The 22,440-nt window shown below is 40.5% G+C and overlaps 3 protein-coding genes across 9 annotated transcripts; all 3 read right to left on the bottom strand.

Moving 5' to 3' along the window:
* Positions 1-439: 439 nt before the first annotated feature.
* LOC107187284 (ankyrin repeat and KH domain-containing protein 1) lies at positions 440-17,278 on the bottom strand. Of its 7 annotated transcripts, none has more exons than XM_015575341.1 (29): positions 16,948-17,278; positions 13,405-13,851; positions 13,069-13,216; positions 12,685-12,965; positions 12,317-12,602; positions 11,927-12,228; positions 11,588-11,803; positions 10,888-11,508; positions 10,693-10,816; positions 10,006-10,607; positions 9,712-9,909; positions 9,410-9,620; positions 8,925-9,323; positions 8,428-8,763; positions 7,952-8,143; positions 7,495-7,860; positions 7,210-7,364; positions 6,902-7,077; positions 6,652-6,784; positions 5,769-6,511; positions 4,876-5,193; positions 4,594-4,788; positions 4,341-4,488; positions 4,029-4,236; positions 3,592-3,800; positions 2,884-3,507; positions 1,246-2,526; positions 840-1,028; positions 440-644 (listed from the first exon to the last, which is right to left on the bottom strand). In XM_015575341.1, the coding sequence occupies exons 1-29, from the start codon at positions 17,149-17,151 to the stop codon at positions 621-623; spliced, it is 9,336 nt and encodes a 3,111-aa protein (XP_015430827.1). In that variant the 5' UTR covers positions 17,152-17,278; the 3' UTR covers positions 440-620. The 7 variants fall into 7 exon arrangements, with proteins under 7 accessions (XP_015430827.1, XP_015430830.1, XP_015430829.1 ...); XM_015575344.1 differs by having other exon boundaries at positions 2,884-3,504; XM_015575343.1 differs by having other exon boundaries at positions 2,884-3,800; positions 13,405-13,613; positions 13,701-13,851.
* A 621-nt stretch (positions 17,279-17,899) lies between these two features.
* Positions 17,900-20,890, bottom strand: LOC107187241 (phenylalanine--tRNA ligase beta subunit). Its single transcript, XM_015575276.1, has 11 exons — positions 20,650-20,890; positions 20,477-20,532; positions 20,225-20,379; positions 19,907-19,976; positions 19,561-19,827; positions 19,304-19,483; positions 18,847-19,227; positions 18,673-18,753; positions 18,503-18,595; positions 18,160-18,439; positions 17,900-18,051 (listed from the first exon to the last, which is right to left on the bottom strand). The coding sequence occupies exons 1-11, from the start codon at positions 20,705-20,707 to the stop codon at positions 17,900-17,902; spliced, it is 1,773 nt and encodes a 590-aa protein (XP_015430762.1). The 5' UTR covers positions 20,708-20,890.
* Positions 20,891-21,251: 361 nt separating this feature from the next.
* LOC107187263 (protein cornichon) lies at positions 21,252-22,163 on the bottom strand. Its single transcript, XM_015575301.1, has 4 exons — positions 22,083-22,163; positions 21,859-21,927; positions 21,506-21,762; positions 21,252-21,429 (listed from the first exon to the last, which is right to left on the bottom strand). Exons 1-4 carry the CDS (start codon positions 22,161-22,163, stop codon positions 21,405-21,407), a joined length of 432 nt encoding a protein of 143 aa, XP_015430787.1. The 3' UTR covers positions 21,252-21,404.
* Positions 22,164-22,440: the final 277 nt, after the last annotated feature.

The following is a 22,440-nucleotide window of genomic DNA, read 5'->3' as shown; positions in this document are numbered from 1 at the left end:
TATTATTACTATATCATCATGCATTCTTTTTTCATTTGACACGATAAGTATTATTCGACTGGTTTTCCGTGGGGTAAAACTAAAAAATTTTTTCATTCGACGCGACGAGACGTTTAATTAAATCGTGTATGTACCGCGTGATCAATTTTTTCGTCACGAATAGTACACAGGAGAAATTAATCCGTGAAAGATAAAAAAATATGAAAGAAGTCTGTGTATAACATGTTCGATATTGTGTACCAAGAATGTACAGAAGGAAGATCGAAGATGAACCGGAGACAACGACATAGAATTACACCGTATCGCTTTATGATCTATCTCGACAACTTTCTGCATTAACATTCTTTCGTGTCATATCCGGGAATTATTTGTATCGAATAATTATATTAGATAATACGATAAACTGCGGCAAGGATTTACCGCCTTATTACATAGTAGCATGACAAATAATGTCGAATTTGTGGTTTTTCTTTAATGGATATAATTAGGATATCGATGCAATTTAACTGTCTAGAAACAACGCTTCGTATTCCAGTACCACCTATGCACACTGGACTACATTGAGTTACAAGTTCTATTTCGTGTCGTTCGGGTCGGAAATCGAAGTTGTTGTTCCCGTTTTAATGTGTCCATTTATTCCATGCCTGCAATCAAATTATTAATGTTCCACGTTAATTACACGTAAGCAAGAACAGTCCAAACATCTTACAGGAGACTTGAAGAAGGACCAAGAGTAAATGTAACCGACGCAGGGTGAAAATCGATGAACACAAACCGACGATGAGCAATGAACGGTAGAATTTCGTTTATATCGGAATTGATGTTAAAGTGCAACGTACCGGATGTTGCTTATCTTGCACAGCATCCGGTATTCCCCAAGCCGGTGCATCGATTTTGTTCTGCTCGTTTGGCGGAATTTCCGTTAAAGTCGGCGTTCCAAACTGTCCCGGCAGTAACGTCAATCCTGGCATTAGCGACAGTGCTGCTGTGCTTCCATTCGGGAATTGTTGTTGCGCGTCCACGTGACCCTGAGTAGAAACATAATCACACGTCACATAATCGCGTGTAAACCTACGGAAACAGATACACCGAAATTCTTGCGTGTTTTTACAAAATGTGTTTTACGTTAAATAATATCATGTTCCAAACCGAGACGATTTTTAGGTTAAACGACACGGTAAAATGATTAAAATCGCGGTAATTGGAGACATCTACCCTATATATATATTAAAACATAATTGATACCTGAAAAGAGGACTCCATCATCTGATGGAGTTCAGCATCCACGTTTGATATACGATTGTAGGTGGCGTTCGATCGAAACATCTGATGTCTGTCAATCCCCGGCGCCAAGCTTGCCCACGATCCAACGAGTTTCTCGTTGTTGAGCATCCAGTTGATAGAATCGGCGTCGCCGCCGGGTCCCATGCCGGCTGTCGCGTAATTCTTCCATGCTCTTTCCGTGCCGATCGGCCGTGGTACCTTGCGATCCTCGATTTTCATCTGATTCATCTCCTGGGCAACTTGGGCAGGCGACGAGGGCGATATCGCCGGTGAACCGCCGTTCTCCAGGCTGGTGATCAAATCGATGTTACCCGGCTGTGCGGACATGTTCGCCAAATGATTGGAGAAACCGATCTGGCCTATCATTGGATCCTGATGGGGCGGATAGCTGTTGTGCGGCGGGGCGAACGGCCAACGTGTCTGCCCGTTGGTGGAGATTCCGGTGTTCGGTGTGGCTCGGGACGGTGCCTGGTACTTTCCCAGCGGAAAGTTTCCAAGCATCGCCAGGTTATTCGACTGGATCGCGGACGGAGGTGGCGGTGGCACGGTGGCGAACATATTCGGATGTATCCCCGCCGCTGCAGCCGCCGCCGCCGCCGCCGCCGATCCCGCGTTGAACATCGTCACTTGAGGCTTGCTATTCAGATGCAACGAACTCGAGAAATCGGGCGCTCGGGGATTTAACCTCGACATACTGACAGTGGTATTTACAGAAGCAGATGGCGCTGATATCGTCTGCGTGAAATTCTGCATGTGAGGATGAAACGGTAATAGAGGGTGATTCTGTCCCTCGTTCGGTACCATCTTCAGTAAGCTAGAATTCACGTTCGGATGCTCGTAACCGACGTTGTTCGTCTTGAACAGACCGACGTCCAATGTTGGTTGCGACGTCGATGGTATAATGTGCTGTTGGTGTTGGGTGTTGTTGCGCGACGTCAATTCCCCTTGGAACACAGGCCTACTGTACTGGGTTCCCATCGCCGCCCCCATTTCTATGCTCTGTTGCTGCATTACCGGTCGGGCGACTGCCAAATTTCCCGGCGGTTTGTTCGACATAGAATGTTCGCTGTAGTTCCCGCCTGCGGATTGGTATTGAGGCGGCTGAATCGGACTGTGCCCTGTGTTCGACGATGCACAGCTTCCTGTGCTGGTCGCGCTCGTATTGCTGGTGTTGTTCGATTTACTTGATACAGGAGAGCACATTGCTGTTCCCCGATACCCTGGGGCTTTCGAAGCGTCCGCCTGTTTCGAAACAGATTAGATACGTTGTGATGGCCGTTCGTGGAAAGTACAGTGGGCGTGAGAGAGACAATATATAAGTACACTGACGTGCAAACTCGGCTTTCGCTACGGGAAAAAGTGAGGTAGCTGAAGGGCCTACTACCATTTAGTTTTGGGGGTTACTGAAATTTATGCCAAAGTAACATTCGGTGTAACATTTATTTCAGTACTTGAAAATGGTAGGAGACTTTTCTTCTACGCCACTTTTTTCCCTAGCGGAAGCCGAGTTTGCACGCGAGGGTACATGCAGGACAGATATGGTATCGAGTAGTAGGAATACATAAAAAATATTAAATACATTATAAATTTAATACTAGCCTGTGGAGGGGGAGCGCAGTCGATGAACTTGGACGAGGATGAACCTGACGTGTTTACGGAACCCCCACCGCCAGCTACAGTTGCGAAATTCATACCCTTCTGAGATTCACTTTCCCGACCACCCCACATCGACTGTTGGGTAACTTTGGTGAAAGTATCGTTAAATAACGAATATTCCAAAGGCGTGTTATTTTGTTGCTGCTGTTGTTGTTGCTGCTGCTGCTGCTGTTGCTGTTGTTGGTCTTGAATCGTAGAAGTTATTGGTGTCGAACTCCGTACTTGTTGTTGCTGCTGCTGTTGCTGTTGCTGCTGCTGTTGTTGTTGATGATGCTGCTGCTGCTGCTGCTGCTGTTGTTGTTGTTGTTGTTGTTGTTGCAGCTGTTGATTCTGTGATACTATCGGTGGAGATGGAGTAATTCGAACAGAGTTCGAACAGGTAGAGGCAACTGAACTATCCGGACAGTATGCAACCACTGTACTCGTTGCTGGCGACATGGCGGCGGCATTCGAACCAGGAGAATACGTCGATTTTCCAGAATAATGTGAAACCATAGTTGGCGGGGCAGACAAGGTAGGCAGTGGTCGGCAGTGTTTCGGTGATGTACTGACTACGGGCTGTTGCTGCTGAGACGAAGTTTGCGCCGTTGCCGTAGCTGTAGCTGACATTACCGTGACGGTATTCGCTTGTAACGATTTCTGTTTATTTACCGTGGCGTGAGTGGACTGCATCACGGTGGTGGATGTATGGGTGGAGGCAGTGATCTCAGATAGCTTCGCTGCGAACGTTTGCGTGGTGCTTGTCGTCACGATTTTCGTTGCTCGTCCGGCCGTCATGATCGCGCTCGTATACGACATTGTCGTCTTTGTGTTCGACGGCGAAGCCATTTGAGCAGCGACAGCCTGGGCTCGTTTCTCAGCTGCACACACACACACACACACACGTAAAAACGTCGCGAACGATCGAAACGTTACTCGACTATTTCGTTAAATAAATTTTTATAGTAGTTAGTTGTCATTGTGCACTTGTATTTCGATGTTGCAAACAACATGCGGTTGATTTACGTACAAGAGACTTCGACTGTTTATATTATGTCGAATTTAAAGAGGCAAGAAAATTTATTGAAGTAATCATGCAGATACGTTACCTGCGGCGACGAGTCTGGGCGCTGTTGCGCGTGGCAGAGGCGTTGGAAATGCTCCGGTAAGTTTAATAGTGGACGACGATCGAAGTGGAATTAACTGATTGACGGCAGAAACTCCCGACGTGTAACTAGATTTATTAATTTGCGTACTATTGGTATTTGACGTTAAACTGGGAGGTTTACTTACAGGACCCAATTTCGTTTTGCTCGACTGAAAGTGAAAGTAAATAAACAAACGTTAATCGACAATTCAACGATAAAAGCATCCGCGAGGGAGTTTTATCAATCCGTTGCTGGTATACTGATCAATCTTACAGCTACTGTAGCAACAGTTTTATCCCAAGAAGGTGTCGTAACAACGGTCAATTTCGGTTTTGGAAGCATCTGTAATATATCAACGTCCGGATCTTTAATTAGCGCTGCTATTAATGTATGAGCCTGTTTCGTTGCATCGGAAGATCCCCTGAAATTCACCAAAAAATTAAAACAGTTCCGACCACGATACTCACGCGTTTCTGTCGAGAATCATAACTGAAATAACTAAAAAAAATACGCTTGAACTCCGTACTTGATAGTAATGATTCGTTCGCCTTGACATTTGCTTTGTTTTTCTACTTCAATGTGGGCTCCTGTCGCGCCTCTAATCGCGTTTATATTACTTCCGCCTCTTCCTATGACACGACTGATAGCATTCGGTGGAACAGAAACTTTCTTCGAGCGGAATGGCGAGTTCATAAATCTTCCCGAATCGTCGGATTGTCCCCTGTTTCGGAAGTTGTTTATTAATTCAATTTCTTTTACCATTAATTCGTTAAAAATCACCCGAAAAATATAAAATTGCTTTCCTTACTTTCGCACGACTTCTTTCCAACCTTCCTCGCGTTTGCCGCCCTGTTTCGGGCTCGTTGTAGAACCGCTCGACTTTGTAGAAGTGTTCAACGTGTCTCCGTCGTATTGACTGTTATAGGATTTCTTCCCTTTAGCGGGTATGTACGTTTCGTTGCCAGTCGCTTCGAAATCTTCCCTGTCAGCGGGATGTCTCGACGACTCGAACACCAACTGACCTTTCAATTTGCGTTCGCTGCAATTAACGGTTGTGGATCTGACACTGGTCGTGAGAGAAGTCGTCGATACCGACACTCCGTTTGTGACGTTAGTCATTAGTCTTCTGAAAATCAAAATTTTTCTTTGAAAGTCACATGATACACTTGTATCACCGACGAGGTAGAAGAATAGACCTTTCATTTTATGGGAATTGGTGGATAGTGATACTAAAATGGAGATGAGGTAACATAACCCCAAAAAAGTGGGACGCAAAAATACATTGCATGGAATGTCTACTACTATATGGCTGCTTCAAAGATATACCGTTAGCCATAAACGAGGCCCACCCCTAAACCATTAGTACTCGATCATCGGGGGTCCATTGTGTCCCACCGCACTCAGGTACACCACTTTCAGCTATGGGGTTTAAAGGAATAAAACGAAAAAAAAAATGGGATATTTGAAAGACATTTACGGTTTCGTAAGCTTTCATCAAGAGTAAAAGGGCCAGAAGTATTTTAAATCTGAAATTAGTACAGTTTTTACAACTTAAATGTATCGAATGACAGGATTAGGCTACCAAAACACATAAACTTCAGGGTCAATCAGCTTTATGGCTAACGCTATGTCTTTGAAGCAGCTATACCTCGTCTGTGGCTTATACTGGAGGATCCTAAACTCGTATCTGATTAAACTTACTTCTCGGTGGTATTATTTTGAGACTTGGTCGGCGTGATGGAACTTTGCGACAACGCGGTACTTTGAGCGATAACAGATTTAGGTGATCTTTGTGGCGACGTGTCTTTTTCATTACTGGTAGGGCTGTTTGTCTTCTTTTTCTTCTTTTCTTTCTTTTTCTCCCTGGCTTTCACATCGTTGCTGCTGCAACTGCCTTGGCTGTTCGCATCGAATCCGCTGTCACCTTCCTCTCTGTCAGGATCTTCTGGACTCCTGTTGACAGGTGACGGCATACTATCCATTCTTTCACAACTGTCGCCAGTTTCGTGTTCGCTGTCGTCCGCTCTATCGCATTCCTCATCGCCGGATTTCTTCCCATTCTCGTCTTTATCCTCGTACGTTCCCTCGTTCTTCTTGTACTCCTCGTTTAATTTTCTCTTTTCCTCCTTTTTCTCGAGCTTCTTCTTCTTCTTTCGTTCCCGTCTACGAGCAGCCGCAGCTTTCTTCGATTCCTCTCTCGTTTTCTCCATGTCCAGCTCCTCCAATAATATCGTCGCGTTTTTATTCGCTTTCGCTGCTTGCGTCTCTTTCGCTGCTCGAATCACTTTCACGCATTCTTGGCATTTTTCGAGGAGTTCTTTGCCGCTGACGGTGGCTATGTACCTCGTCATTTCCTGGTCGCTTGGAAACTGAGTAACGTGATTTACCATCCATTTCACAACTTTAATATGACCCTTGCGAAAAGCAGCCATTAAACAGGACATCTGGATTCGGAAACGAAACACACATGCTTATGTATTAAGGTAAATGTCGACGAAGTGTTCGATAACGCGTCTGAACGAAAATAATTAATGTATTCGTTCAACGATTTATACGGTCTTTTGCATACTTTGACATTACATACTTTACGATTATCTTGGGAATCAATATCCGCCCCGGCATGGTACAGCAGATCAACAACGTTCAGGTGTCCACCGTTTGCCGCTAACCATAACGGGCTGTTTCCCTTTTTATTTTTCACCTCCACTTGTGTTCCTCTGCAACGCGTGTAAAGAATACATATCATGATTCTATGCGCAACATGATTAAAAAAAACCGTGAATAGGAACAGGAGAAAGGTTACTACTCGAGGTGAACAAACGAACAAAGTCTACCTGGACAGTAATAATTCTACGAAACGGCAGTGTCCTTTGTCGGCGGCGATGGTAAGAGCTGTATCGCGAGACGACGGAACGGGAGTGGCATTCACGTCTGCTCCTTTGGTGAGTAAGACACGTCCAACTTCGACATAACCTCCGCTCGCTGCTTCCATTAATGGTGTTAAACCAGTCTGCATAAAAAATAACACAAAATATTTACACATGCACGTACATGTACACTTTTACTTATTTATATTTATAAATAATTAACGAATACAAACATTCTATGTATCATTAAATCACTAAAATAATATCGTCGATACCTTAGCACGATGTTCTACATTGGCTTTACGGTCGAGAAGAAGACTAACTACCTCGTGTCTTCCTTGAAAACACGCCAATGTTAGCGCTGTATTACGATTAGTCTCGATTTGAGCATTTATATCGCTGCCCATATCCAGTAACAATTTCACCGCCGCTGTAATATGCCATAAAAGTTACGGTTTGTTTGATAATTCAATAGGAGAGAGCAAAGACGATTTACAGTGGACTCTGACTATATTGGGGGGTAGTTATAGTCCACTGTAATTGCAAACATATAAACGTACCAACATGACCGTTCATAGCGGCAAGCATTAGCGGAGATATTCCTAATTTTGAACCAGTCCTGGAATTAATTTCAGCCCCATGACTGAGAAGAAGCTTTATTATGTTAACGTAACCGCCGGATGCTGCGAGGCTCAACGGCGTATAGTCAGAAACGTTACGGTGCTCCTTGTTCGCGCACTGACTGAGCAAAAGCTCTACGACTTCGTATCTACCGCCACTACAAGCAAGAGATAAAGGTGTATCCTTGGTGCGTTCAGACTGAGCCTCTATGTCAGCCCCATTTTTTAAAAGTATCTCGACAACTTTATGGTGGCCGGCTGTCGCAGCCAATATAAGCGGAGTGAAACCTTTTTTGTCTCTATGTTCTGAAAGATGAAATGTGTAACCATTAACAACAGAACACAGTGTAATAAGCGGTACAATAAAATCGTATGTGTCGTTTGTTCGAAACGTTACCTATATCTGCACCACGACTCAACAAAAGTTCTGCCAGTTCTACGTGACCACCAGCACAAGCTAAAGTCAATGCTGTATCGTGATTGCTATCTGTCTCGGAATCCACATCCATACAGGAAAACGGCGCAGGTGGTACCTGGTTAGTCGTGTAACCGCCGACCGTTGGAACGCCTGTTGTGTACTGACCAGCAACTAAAATAGCACGTCGATAATAAAAATCAGTGTTCAATATGAATTTCACCCTCACCTGTCCCTCATTTTCCCAACTGAATTTGTTCCTCGGTGTATCAAATTGATTCAGTGGTAAAAATTAATACAATGAAGTTAAATTTGCAAATTCTTTAAAGTAAAAATGACGAAGCCTCAGCTAAATTTATCTACACATAACAGAATAACGTAATTTCTTAGGAGAAAACTGTGTCAAATTGACACAAGGGACGGATGAGGGTTAAAAAAAAAAAAAAAGACATTTTTACCTGTCGTTGGGTCTAACTGATAATTTTGACTGGGAAAATTGGGCGTTTGCTGTTGAGTATTGGCAGTTTGTTGTTGCTGGCATGATTGCTGTTGAGACAGAAGCGGATATCGTCCCTTCTTTCCTTTACCAGTTGCTGGAGCGGTATAAACTTGCTTTTTGTCCGAAGCAACGATAGTGGCTGCAGTTGTGGTGACTGGAGCTTGAGTTTGCGTAGCCACTTGAACTTGATTGGTATTGCAAGCTGTCGACTGTGTGTAACCATTCGTCTGATGGGGTATACTATCCATTATTCCAGTCGCTTCGGTTACAGTTGGCAGAGCTTGCGTGGGAAATGCTGAGGCAGAAACAACGAAACGTATGTATTCGCCGAAACGTAAAATTTGGAAAAGTTTACATTTGAAAATTAAGGATAAGGTAGATTGTCCCCATTACTGCCACTTTATTTATTTTACTTAATAAAAACGAAACGATAGGTGAAGAATTGGTGAAACTTACTTATTTGCGAGGATTGCAGTAGCAACTGCGGTTGAAAACGGCATCGTAAACCCTCGAGATATCCTTCTTGAAAATCTTTCAAGTCTTTAAACGGATGATTTTGCAGAGACTGCGTGCTGGTTAATTGAAGACCGGTCGATATGTCTGCTTGTATCTGAACGCCGGTGCTGGTTACTTGAAGCGAAGGCAAAGTTGGTAACGAAACCGAAGGTACCGATAACACAGAATTGGTGAAATATTCTTGGGACGAGTAAGGACTGCTCGTTTGTTGAATTGTTTGTGCAGTTTGTAATTGTTGCTGTTGCTGCTGTTGTTGTTGCTGCTGTTGCGGGTGTTGTGGATCTTTAGTAGTTGACACTTCTAACCTTTTCAGTTCAAGCTTCTCTTGATCCTCTGTTGCTGTTTAAACAGACAACATTTCAAGGTTAGTATCGTCGATGATCGGTGGGGGGAAATTTACAGGAGAATCTTATTAAAATAATTACCATCAACAGCCTCGTCCAAACTGATAGATCGAAAAATTTCGAAGGCGTCATCGAGGGGAATATGCGTGCCATCTTCTAATTTGATAACACTTTCACTGGTGCACAGTGCTTTTGCTTTTTGAGCAGCAGCGACAAAGGGGCAGGCACCGTCTCGATGGAGTCTTGCTAATTCGGGATCCGTCGGTTCCGTAAGATTCTGTTGAGTGGATTGCTGCGTGTGTAATTCGTACGGGTAAAGAAACATCATCACTTGTATCTGTACAATGCATATGCACTGTCAAAACGATTTTTAAAGTAATTACCTGATCGTGAAGATGATGGGTATGCGTAGAATGAAGGTGAGACATTAATTGAGTAGGCATGAGTATGTTGTTTCCATTCGCGGTAACACTTCCAGCATCTTGTTGAGGCTGTGACTGCTGTTGTTGGTGCGACTGTAACGATTGTTGTTGAGTTTGTGACTGCTGTGGCTGTTGTTGCTGTTGTTGTTGCTGTTGTACCTAATTTTGTGTATAATATTTACCTTTAGAATACACACACATGCGCTCAAACAAACATAGTAGTACTACAAAAATTCAAAGTTGAAGAAAACGTACCTGCACTTGATCAAGCTGCAATTGAAGCTGTTGATTTAATTGCTGCAGTTGATGCACCTGTTGCACTTGATAGGTATGTTGTCGTTGCTTCTGCTGGTATTGCTGCTGCAATCCAGCCATCAAAGTTGCTTGTTGTTGTTGCTGCTGCTGTTGATGTTGTTGTTGTTGTTGTTGTTGCTGCTGCTGTAATTTTCCTCCTATCACACTGGATGTAGCCTTCCGGATATTTTTACCCTCTTTCTTAGAAACGGGTTTTGCTTTCGGACGATCACTTATGGCGGTGTTTTGACTGACGTCGCTACTCGCGGTAATAGGTTGAGAAACAGTCATAACAGTAGGAGGCGTAGATATACTTGGAGGACTCGGCGTAGTCGTTGAAGATGTATTAGAGGTAACTAATGGAACGGACGACGTGACAGGTATCGTTGCGAGAGAGAGTGGATTTGTTGTAGGAAAAATTTCGGGAGGTAAAGATAAATGTGTTGTCTCTTGTCCAAGCCGTTTTCCTCGGAGAAAAGCGTTATAATATAGCGACATCGCCTGGCTGGTACCTTGATGAGTTAACGAATTCCCGGGCATACCAGTTGTATTGCAAACTAAACCTTTCGATTGAAAATATTACGGTTTAGTAAATGTTTTTCATTACCACGTACAGCAAAAAATTGATAAATCAAAGATTTGGCATACCTGGTGATAACGTATCTGGTTCACTGGGCTCTTCCAGCTGCGGCTGTTGTTGAGCTGAGACGGAGTTCCTTGAACCGGAGAATAAGTGGCCGGCACCCTTAATTTGAAGTTCTCTTTCTACCCTCTGAAACATTTTCAAAAATTTTAGCACCATAGTATGAATTGCATAAATTAATTGATCATAGAAAGACTTACCTGGATTTCTTCAAATATTTGTTGTCTATGTAGGTCCTGTTCCTGCCGAGTATTCTTCCTACTTTCCGAAACATTTAAACCTGGGGTTGGCGCTGGTGCTGGACTAAGGCTAATATTGGGTTCCGAAAGGTTGGTAAATCCTCCACTGCCTTTATCCAGAATATTAGTATCATCTTTAGTTGCGACGATCGCTTCTCCTGCGGGTTGAGAACGAACTTGTTGCGCCTCGGCTGATGTAAGACTCATATCAGGCATCATGGTTACTGATCGATTTTTTCTTAACAACGATTTCTGTGTATTATGTTTAGGTTGAAGATTTTGCGGTTGCGTTTGCTCAGCATTGTGTTGCTGCTGTTGCTGTTGATGTTGCGACGGTGTTGTGGATGCTTGTTGTTGATGAGGCACATGTTGTTGATGTGCTATATGCTGCTGCTGTTGTTGTTGTTGCTGCTGCTGTTGTTGTTGTTGTTGCTGCTGCTGTTGTTGTTGAGGAAGCAACATTGGCGCTGGTGCTGTATTATGTGGTGCGCTCATCATAATACTGTGAGGATAATCCAACAGAAGTTGAACTACGCTGGTATGTCCACCTTTTGCAGCTTCGATTAACATCGTCGAATTATCCTATGAAAAATATACAATCGAATTATATTCATAGGAACAATCTGATATCGACATTATTGAATTCATAATGAAATCGTACTTTTAGTTTATGAAACGGATTCGCAGATTGAGCAAGCAAAAGCTCGACAACCGTAAGATGACCGCCAGCGCAGGCCAAAGAAAGAGGAGTGTGATCGTTGTTTGTCGTTTGCCTATTAACATCTGCACGTTTCGATATAAGAAACTGAACCGTACAAAGATGACCAGCTCTACATGCTTTCATCAACGGCGTTCTGCCTCCTTCCGATTCGTGCTCCTATACGTGACAAGAAATAAAGACGGAAACATGAAAGGAGAAAAAGCCGTAAATATATCAGTTAGACCGTATTTCTTTGTAAGCAACTCCTTTGAGGTCGGTTATAAACAATCGAAGACATACTAAATCAGCACCAAACTGAAGTAGAAGATCCGCAACATCGGTATGGCCATTTTCACACGCGTATGTCAACGCCGTGTCTCCTGTTTGCGTTTGAGCATGAACATCAGCCGCGGATTCGAGTAAATAACGAACGAGTTCCAGGTGACCCTCTTGCGCGGCTTCCATCAAAGGAGTAGAAGCACCTAATTCAATATCAGCTCCTGCTTTAATTAGAAAGTCAGCGACTTCTAAAAAACCACCGCAACAAGCTAAAGTAAGTGCTGTTTCCTGCGTTTCCTCCGTTTGAGCATTGATATTCGCTCCTATGTCAAAACAAAGAATAAAGATCTTGTTCCATTGCTGGTTAAACAGTCATAACTAATAAAAATAATGCATTAACGCCTGCAATACCTTGACTTAGAAGTAACGCAACCATTTCTTCGTGACCTTCGCGTGCTGCTTCCATCAACGGAGTATAACCTTCGTCGTTTACTTCCTCGATATTAGCTCCTCTCTCGATCAAAAGCATCGCAAGATCAACGTGACCTCCGCAAGCAGCCAACGTTAACGGAGATTCAAAACTGTCTGTTGGCATATTCACCTGCGCGCCTGAGTCTAAGAGTAAACGAGCTACTTCTACATGACCATCCATTGATGCTTCCATAAGGGCAGTGTGCATTTCATCGGTCTTGTGCTCCTGCAAATTTGAATGTTTTAACTTTCTCTCGCGTGAAACATAACATTCCAGATGATATAGAATGAACGAAGTTTCAAGATACCTGATCTGCTCCAGCTTCTAATAAAAAGCGAACCATTTCTAAATGTCCTTTATAGCAAGCCAATGTTAGCGCGGATTCCTTAAATTCATTGGAATGAGTATTAATTCCAGCACCATGTTCCAATAAGATCTTAGCCACTGGAACATGCCCGGCACTGGCTGCTTCCATTAATGGTGTATGACCATTTTCATTGTGATCCTCTACATTGGCACCTGCTTCTAACAGTACTCGCACTACCTCTTCGTGACCACCTGCACAGCCATACATAAGGGCAGTGTTACCTGGAAAATTTGAAAATGTATTCTAAGCGTAAATATTATAACATACGATATTGTTGCCAGTATCGTATTATTTTTACAAATACCATTCTAACATGTCTCATACCTGAAGTAGATTGAGAATTAACATCACCTCCATGAGCGATAAGCAAGCTTACAATATCCATGTGCCCTGCACTGGCAGCTTCCATTAAAGGGGTACAATCCCCTTTTATACCACGGTCCTCCACATTTGCATTCATTGCCAAAAGTACCTGTTCGCAACACAAGTTACTCATGAAATAACACAATTTTGTGATCGCAACTATTGCAAAATACATTGGTTTTTTGCAATATTTATTGTAAGGTTTTTGAATACGGCAAAACGAAAGAGAAATAATGAAAAGAACATCAAAATCTCTATAAAAAAGAAAACATAGCAAAGTATGAACAGAATTCTAACCTGAGCAAGTTCGTAATAACCAGCTGAACAGGCGAGAGAGAGCAAACTCTCTCCCTCCTCTGTAGTCTCGTGAACACTGCGTCCTTCCGTTAATAACTTCCTGACAGTACCAACGTCTCCATCTGTGCATGCCTCTACGAGAGAGCGCTTTTCGTTTTGTGTGCGTGGATTATCGCTGCGCATTCGCGTTAATGCAGCTGCTGCTTCATCTAATGCACAAGAAACACTAGATGTTAAGCGACGGAGCACTTCGTGATCAGCCAAGTGCTTTCCATCGCCTGACGACGACAACTTGCCAATACCAGCTACTTCCAGTAAAGCTTCTAACTGTGCCTGAGTTTCAGGGTCCACGGATCTTTCTGGAACTTCGGGAGTCAATAAAAACTTGGAGGATTCTAAATGATGACCTTCGTCTAATTCAACCTGATCAATTGGAAAACACTCCACCTGAAAATAATGAAACACTTTCTTTAGCAAAATTACAGTTATACATATGTATGTGCAAGATTTATATGTAATCAAGATTACAGATTGATTAGTTCGATTTAATCTTGACAAAGAAAACATGTTTCTTGGTGCAACAAAGGATGATTTAATAAACAAGAAAGATAACACAGTGAATATACTACAAGAATGTAATATAGTACATTCTAATTATTCTTTATATTGCACTGTTGATAATATTGCATTACATTTACTCTTTTGTCACACTATTTCACAAAAATCCAAAATGTTGGTTTGTTTCAATGCAACGGAAAACCTTCGCACTTAGATAACATTAGTAGTGTACGTGCATAAGTAGACTACAGTATTATATTGAGAATGTTTGGAAACATTGTCTACAAACAAGCCAATCCTGTATTTGATTGGTATTTCATAGGAAATATGCAAAAGCATTATAAACATTGAATGAAGACTTGCTGAGTCATTTGTGTTCCTATACTATTAGATAACAAACACAAAAATCTGAAAGGTGATATTAAAATATTTGTAATGATGTATTTCGTAATAATTCCATGGGAAAGCTTTCTTCTATCTTTTTTTCAACCTTTTGCCACATTAAGGTTAATTGACACGATAAAGTCTCGTGAAAATATAAGTGAAACAATATTATTCGAAATTCGGCTAGAACACGGAAAATATTAATTGTGCATCGAAAAAGAGTCGAAAGAACAGAGATGAAATGAATGTTGTGCAGTACATGATTTGAGAAATATACGTTGGCACAAAGGGATTCTAATATGCGTTCAGGTGACGAGTGGCTCGTTGACTAATTTCTAAGAGTACTGTAAAGATGTTCACATAGTCCAAATCACCGTACGTACATTTCGCGTAGAGGTCATATCTGCTTGCGCGACGAGTGGAGACCGATGAGCCATAAACGTAAATCAGTAGTGTGGTGAAAGTATCTAGTATCTTCTTTAAACGACTGAAAACCGCTTGCCAGTGACTACAGAGGCATAAGAACAATGTGCAGCCATTCCAAGAAGGATGAAACTGACACTTCCTTGCTATACTCTGCGTGCGTATGTACAAGTTTTCGTTTGTTTTGTCGTAAATCCGATGCGACGAGAAATTGTCGCGTATCTTTCGCTCGCGTAGAAACGTCGTATCAATTAATACAATCGTTCGCACCGAAAAACAAAAAAACGGAAAAACCTCGCGACGAAAAACTACAGGTCCCGTGTAACCGCTGCTCGTAGAATATAGAATGATATGGTGGCTCTGCTCTCGACAATTTCCACGCCACGAACACGAGCAACACAGAGGAGCCGAGCAACCGGTAGAGGCAGTAGCAGGCAAGGGATAGAGCTGGAACAGCTCGTTGACAGTACTACAGAAAGAGCTAGTTGTGTTGGAATAAAGGTAGAAATAAACCTATCAACGTCTAGAGAAGGTAAGTAAAGACGACTGAACAAACTGCTCAGGCTCTCACGAACTCGGGGCACGAATACACGAGAAACACGGCCGACAAGAACTCCGCTGGGTGGCGCACAACGTAGTGCAAGCGGACGTAAAATACACGCGCAAATATCTATACAAACAAGAGGCACCACGTATCACACAGGCACGCGAGGATGTGCGCGACCAAATGTACTATATACGAGTTGAGTTACTAGCGCACGGGAAACTTACCTACACATATACACGCGTAAGTGCGTACGCTTGTGTACGTGTAACGAACGCGCGTGCGTATAGGTGCATAAATTCTCATTTCTATAAACATATACGTGTACCAGAGGCGTACACGTGCGTGCGCACGCGCTTGATTATGCAGTGCAGCTAACCGGAGTTCTTTACCCACCGCTAAAACGTGTTCAATCATAGGGTATACGAAGCTACGGACATGCGAAAAAAAAAGAAAAAAAAAAGTAGTACACGCATTGTTTCTGTATTATGCACAGTAAACAAATAATACTTTATCGTTCGATATTAAACGATACTGGTGATTCGATGGATGCATGTTGAAATTCGAAAACGTATAAGGGTCGAACGGAAACGAATTCTTATGTTCAGAGGGAACAGAACATTATTCCTTTATAAATGTACATTGTACACGCACTCGACGCTGACGTTTCATTAGCTATTAACGCATGGATTCCTATTATATAACCTGCGTAAATTCTTTTCTGGTTCCTCCTTTAGTCTTTTTTAGGACATCCATCTGCAATTTACCTTGTAACAAAGAGTTGTTTTTTCATGGTTATGTCACCAGGATTCCTCCAATCGCTGTCAAATTTCTGCATCACGTGAACGCGTAAATCGTTCGATTTTAATACGGTCAACGTACTTCCTTAACATTAGCCACGATTAAACTATGGCAAACGGTGTGACATCGTTTTCTGTCGATTTTTAAACATTTATCGAGTACCTCGTCACCAGTTTCTTTAACTTTCTTTTTCGTCCGTACAACATTATTGGATTCTTACGAAGACCGAAAGAATTCTGTTTAAATCTAACGAACGATTTGATAATTACGATGTGCCCATAACACAGCGTCGTATCTGATTCTCGTGTACATTACACTCTGCTACTCCGACTCTGTTTATTTCTGTTACGAAATACCAACAAACAGATTGCGAGGAAATAAGAAAATGTTGAACAAAATCAACATCGATTCGAGTAAATTTCATCGAAAGCTGATGCGAATGTGCCCATGCTCGTACCACATACACACACATATATATATTATTGTACACGCACGCTCATGTATTCAGAAACACAACGTCGTCGTCCGTCGTCGACGTCCATCCGTCCGTCCGTCCATCCGTCGTCCACATAGAAAGCAAGAAAGAATGAGCAAGGGATATGTATAAGAAAGAAGAAGAACGAACGGTTCGAGCAATCGGGTGGGAGTAAGAGGGCAGGCGGTGGTGACTGGACGGGACGGACGAATTCGTACGTGGTATGTACGTGTATGAGTGCGTGCATGCGTGCGTTGCGCGTGTATAGTGCGTATAGGTGCGTACATGCGTACGTTCAACCTCTTGTCGCATGAATATCCTTCTACACGACGTGGCATGCTCTTTTAACTTGATTTACCTCTGAAACACTGTCCTCCTCACTTTCCGACGAGTCTGCCATAAAGCGTGGCTGCAACTCGGAGAAGGTCTCGGTCTCTGACTTCGTGGGACTGGAGTTCGAAGACTGGGGAGTCGACGACGTCTTTCCAATGTCGTGGTGAACGCTTGCTGATTTCTCGTGTTTCAGACTATCCGAAGTCGTTCCTTGTGCTACATTCTGCATCTTTACCTTCCAGATGAATCATATGATACTAAGGTGTCGTTTCCGTGTCGCGAAACACACACAGAACACTTGCTTTTCGATAATAATCTCGAGCACGATCGCCGTCATTCACGTAAGCTAACACCCGCCATTTCTACTATGGCCGACACCGAGGCTCCCAGATGCCTCTTCGACCATCTATATGACTTCATATGATTCGACGAGCCATCTTTCCTTTCTCGAGGCGGGTAATTTTAAATGATACCTTTGTGCGATACGACTTCCTACTATGAATTGTGTCTAATCGACCTATCTTTCATTCCTTTCACCCTATCATTATCCTATTCAACGATTCTTTGCCTCCTATTATAATACTTTGAACGATTCTTTGACTTTACCTAGGGATACCCTCAGTTTACACAATAGAAACTTCGTTAATGAATAATATAATCATTGTCACTGTTCTTCTACGCGTATAAAATCCGACACTATGCGAACGAGTATTGTCATTTGGGGTTTTATTTATTTTTCTGTTCATGTACGAAAAACTATAGCCGAAATCGATTCAGTTCTCTATAATATGTAACGAATTTTTTTAAAGGATTTAAAACTTGAATAGAAAACGCTGTTTTCAATAAACGTGTTTCTTGTATAATGTTTTAACACCTATTTGTGGTCAGCTCATTACTTACTAATTAATTACAACTAACATTTATAACGTTCATTCAAGTATTTATTCAACAACAAATGAGTTTTCTTTTTTATAAAATTATAAAAATGATTCAATATTGATCTCTAGTACAGAACAAGGTATGTTTAAATCAAACTTTAAGATTACATCTGGATGTAGAACGCCCATTTTTCCGATTACTTTTCCATAACATAAAATTTTAGCGCAACGATGAGGTAAGAAAGTGGGATCTGAAATAGAGAAAAATCCTAAACGACGCACGAGTTACGGAAAAATGACATTCTCTCATGTGGCCGTTTTAATTTTCCTTTAGCAATTATTTTCTCTTCAGTGCTCACCATTAACAGCGCGAAGACGATACCCGTTGTCGTTTCCGTTAACGCTCCACGGTACTTCCAATACTTGTAACATTCTATCCAGTAAACCATGAATTATTTCAAAACCATCCGATTTATTGCAATATACAGCGCACAAATTTCGGTTATTGCGTGCGCCTACTTCCATCGTATTGTCTTTCAATACGACATCGGAAACTTCAAACAGCTTCTGAGGAAGCGGCATCTTTTTGTTAGCAGCCAGTGTTTTGAGTAACCCTGGCAGTAAAGTAGTACGTGCTACCTGCAATGTCGTCATTTACTGTGAAACACTGAATGAAATTTAATATTGACAGAAGCGATGTACCTGAAATTCCGATGTTTTTGGATTCAATATGTGTACCGCTGGTATACTCTCCAATTTATGACCCAATTTGTCCGATATATCTTCGCGAGAACACTATAGAACAGAAATAATTGAACGCCCTGGCGTCGTTGTATAAAATTATTAATGTAATAATTAAATGTGTTTCATACCAATGAGAAAGTCAATGCTTCTGTAAATCCAGCGCAAGCCAATTCCATACGTAATTGATCAGACAATTTATTAAGTGGGAACTAAAAATTTTAAATGAAGACCGAGAAAAAGATTGTATCCTTTGGGTCTTTTTATCTGCAATAAAATTAAAAGCTAACAATATTTAACCGTACCTCTTCGGCGACCGTTGACAAATGAGGTATAGTTTTTTTAATCCTGTTGTAACCATAAGCAATCGCGATATCTTCGAAAATATCGCATGCATGCATCACGTCATGCCTCGTAGGAGGCACTTCCACGATTAATTTTTTATCTTCTTTAATCGACGTTTTTAATGACATTTTGGAAAGTAGAGTAGCTACTTCTTCCGGAGTTTGTTCCACACCAATGTAATTTATTGCTTTTTCACAATCGATTTCTTGAATTCGATACTTTAAATCAGGATAACGAAATACTTGGTTATCAGGGTATACAACTTCCACAGTTTCCACTGTGTATTTCGTTTTACAGTATTGACTAAATGCACAAACAATAGTATCCAATACTATTCTTGCCTGTAAGTAGACGTAAGAGAATTTTATTTTAATTTTAGTTTTGAACATATTACACGATAAAAGAATCCTGTTTTACTTTTGTAAGGTCTGTTGCTGTACACTCTATCAACACATTTTTAGTGTTCAGCGTGATTTTCGAATGTTCTCCGTTGATGATAGGTGGGAGAGATAATATAATTCCATTGCTATCTTGCACTATAGGAAAAACTGGACTATCTTTTATGATGGGTAGATATTGTTTCAACTGTGCGTGATTCTAAAAACATTTTTCCATGCATTGTCTCCTCTTAGTAAAATACAGAAATAAGCTCATTAATGTTCTGGAATACGAACAGCGTATAAATTCATTATTCCTTCCCCTGTATACTCCCTCTCTTGATTGAGTGGTCTAAAGCGAATGTCTGATGGTGGTTTTGCGTCGTATAAAAACGGGCCTTCGATTGTATCCAGATCATGAGTACCAATCGACACCAGACTTCGTTTTCTTCCTATATTTTGATGCAACTTGTCTTGTAGATCGATAAAACTGTTATAAGAATCTTTGGTGAATCTAATATTGCGCAGAATAGCTGCTACAATATGTCCTCTGACTTTTAAACACTAAAATATAAGATTAGTGCAGAGATTTTACCAATGCATTACCATTTGCATTATAATTATATGTTCAATCCTCATATACCTTGCTTGTCATAACAATTCTTTGTACATCTGTATTTGGACATATGGCCATATATTGTGGTACATTTATCCTACATGAAAATAATGTTATAATAAAAATGTCAGTGTACCTCGTACTACACAACTAACATGTATTAACTATTTTCGATTATAAATGTAATAATATAATTTTGACACATGTCAATTAATAATGATCCTTCAAGTTTATTACTTTCAACTAGTTCTCGAGTCAAATATAGTTCAAACAATACTATTTTGCTTGAAAATTATAATCTTATTTAAACAATCTTAATTAAATAGAAATGACAATTATACATACACGTTTAGAAAAATGAGCAGACCAAGTGTTAAACCTTCTAAACATAATAAATCATATCTGTTTGCTGGTATGTCAATTTTATATATAATTTCCTCTGATGCTTTGGTATTGTCTTCCAAGCCCCTCTCCTTCATTATAATTTGCTTCTCTGTGGTCTAAAAGTAAAGAGCCAAACCATCTTATTTGCAACTATTGGAAGGTTTTATTTCTTTAAAAATGGTAACAAACGTAGTTAATTTAAGAGATTCATACCACTTCATCCAATTCTAAACCAAACTTGAAGCACAGATCTTGGAACTCATTGTCCGCTAAAATTACATCATCGACTAACATTATTTTACAAGCATTGCTTTACTAAAGTAATGCACTAAATAAAGTAAAATAAATTGGAACTTATGCAATTGTAAAATATATTCATAACTTACAATACGTTTTTCCAAGTGTCTTAAACAGTAAATCACGTTTAATATTAATCGTCGGCATTTTGTATATTATACACGCTATCACCCTATACAGAATAATATAAGAAATTCGTATGGAACAATGATGAATAACAGCAATTGGGGTTAGAATTACATTTGCGGCAATATATAAAAGAACTAAGGTTAGATTATTTTTATCTTTCAAATTTTAAATGGAATGCAAATGTAAAGGTAAGCACACGCCATTGAACCAAACACAGTGATAAATATGAGAAAAAGACTCGTGGCGTGATCTACGGCAAAATGTTCAAACTACTAATCAGAAATTTTTTACGAAGGAAAGTAGATAGCTCCATCCACCGACAGAACGATGGTTTTACTATGTAGTTAACTAATAATTTGGTTGTTTTATTATGGATGGTATCACAGATCTTTTGAATCAAACATTTTGACGTCGGAATAAGGAAAATTGGACGGAGAACATTATTAACGATGAAAAGAAACGCATTATTATTTTTACTACTATTATTATTAGTAGTTTTACTATTAAAGATAACTATTTCACTGTAATCTTATTAATAAATATAAGAGTAGAATATGATCCTTGAGCGTTAAGTTTTATTTTCCTAAACTGTGATATTATAACAAGGCTTTCTTTTTCGCTGTTCAATTTCACCATACAAGTAATATTGTATCTCTGAAGCGTATTATATCAATGATGAAAATCACAATTGAAAATATAGTAGAAAATATCTTGTTCATTGTATCAACGAACTGATCATACTAAAAGAAAAAGAACAGAGACAATTAAGTGATTCTGTATTGTTATATGACCATTCAAAAATGAACTATAACTTACCCATACAAATAATAGAAAAATGATAAAAGATAAAATGCAAGTTTAATCCATCCTTCTCGTTGGTGAGCTGTCAAAACTTGAGCATTCATTATACTAGTGGGATCATATAAACCTGGTTTAGACATAACTGGCCTGTGACAGTATTTCCATAAATGATAAGCAATTAATGGGATGTTGAGAATCAACGAAAACCATTCACCACTTATCAGAAATAATAAGTTGATCACAATGTGTAGAGTATACTCTGGAATAACTAGCTGAAATGTAAATACACAATGTCAAACTATTCTTCAAAGGGTATCATCATTGTAAATTGAAAATGTTTGGAATGACATAAAAACTTTTAGTCTCACCGGATTTAAACTGTTACATTGTTCGATCGGATTTTTGTACCCAGTCTTTAATTCATCGAATGTAATAACCTGAAAATATACAATAACTTTAGTGGAGTAACTGACAATGCGTATAAAACTCGAGGTTAGAAATAATTCGTGTGGATTGTTTATATACACGTTTCTGTCTAACTGTTTCTGTTTTCCAACAAAAACCACCATCGTCAGTCAGAAGTAACACGTACGTGAAATATTGCGAAAAATATTAAAAACGCATCTACGATTAACGCTACGATGTATGAAAAAGCGGCTAAACTGAACGCCATTATGACCATGCACAATACGATGATTGTCAAAGTCAAAGGGATTCATACGTGAAGCGGCTGTCTTATCCCGAATGAGTACACATGTGCTTGAGTAATTCATAATGAACGTCATAATCGTTAAATGAACAGTGAAAATCTAATTCTCTCGCGATCACAAGTGCATTGATGATTGACAGATATTTTTTTTCTTTATTATGCGAGAAAGACATAACGAAACATACCAGATAATTTCGTTTGATATTTGCAGTTTTTGCTGTTACAAATTTATTAATTTTAG

The sequence above is a fragment of the Dufourea novaeangliae genome, unplaced genomic scaffold (assembly GCF_001272555.1).
Source record: "Dufourea novaeangliae isolate 0120121106 unplaced genomic scaffold, ASM127255v1 scaffold99, whole genome shotgun sequence".
NCBI lineage: Eukaryota > Metazoa > Arthropoda > Insecta > Hymenoptera > Halictidae > Dufourea > Dufourea novaeangliae.
Note: the sequence above shows the minus strand (reverse complement) of the source record. Positions and strands in the feature narration are given on the sequence as shown.

What these genes read in the sequence shown, in the direction of transcription:
- LOC107187284 (XM_015575339.1), bottom strand. Translation starts at nt 17,151, where the DNA reads ATGCAGAATGTAGCACAAGGAACGACTTCGGATAGTCTGAAACACGAG. An exon ending in TCAGTTAGACCCAACGACAG is followed by an intron (nt 8,144 to 8,427) that starts GTAAAAATGTCT and finishes GTGCTATTTTAG; the next exon opens with TTGCTGGTCAGTACACAACA. An exon ending in ATGTAGAACATCGTGCTAAG is followed by an intron (nt 7,078 to 7,209) that starts GTATCGACGATA and finishes TTTTTTATGCAG; the next exon opens with ACTGGTTTAACACCATTAAT.
- LOC107187263 (XM_015575301.1), bottom strand. Translation starts at nt 22,163, where the DNA reads ATGGCGTTCAGTTTAGCCGCTTTTTCATACATCGTAGCGTTAATCGTA. An exon ending in TATTTTTCGCAATATTTCAC is followed by an intron (nt 21,928 to 22,082) that starts GTACGTGTTACT and finishes GTATATTTTCAG; the next exon opens with GTTATTACATTCGATGAATT. An exon ending in TTTTTCTATTATTTGTATGG is followed by an intron (nt 21,430 to 21,505) that starts GTAAGTTATAGT and finishes TTTTTCTTTTAG; the next exon opens with TATGATCAGTTCGTTGATAC.
- LOC107187241 (XM_015575276.1), bottom strand. Translation starts at nt 20,707, where the DNA reads ATGCCGACGATTAATATTAAACGTGATTTACTGTTTAAGACACTTGGA. An exon ending in AAGCATTGACTTTCTCATTG is followed by an intron (nt 18,596 to 18,672) that starts GTATGAAACACA and finishes TCTGTTCTATAG; the next exon opens with TGTTCTCGCGAAGATATATC. An exon ending in CAAAAACATCGGAATTTCAG is followed by an intron (nt 18,440 to 18,502) that starts GTACATCGCTTC and finishes ACGACATTGCAG; the next exon opens with GTAGCACGTACTACTTTACT.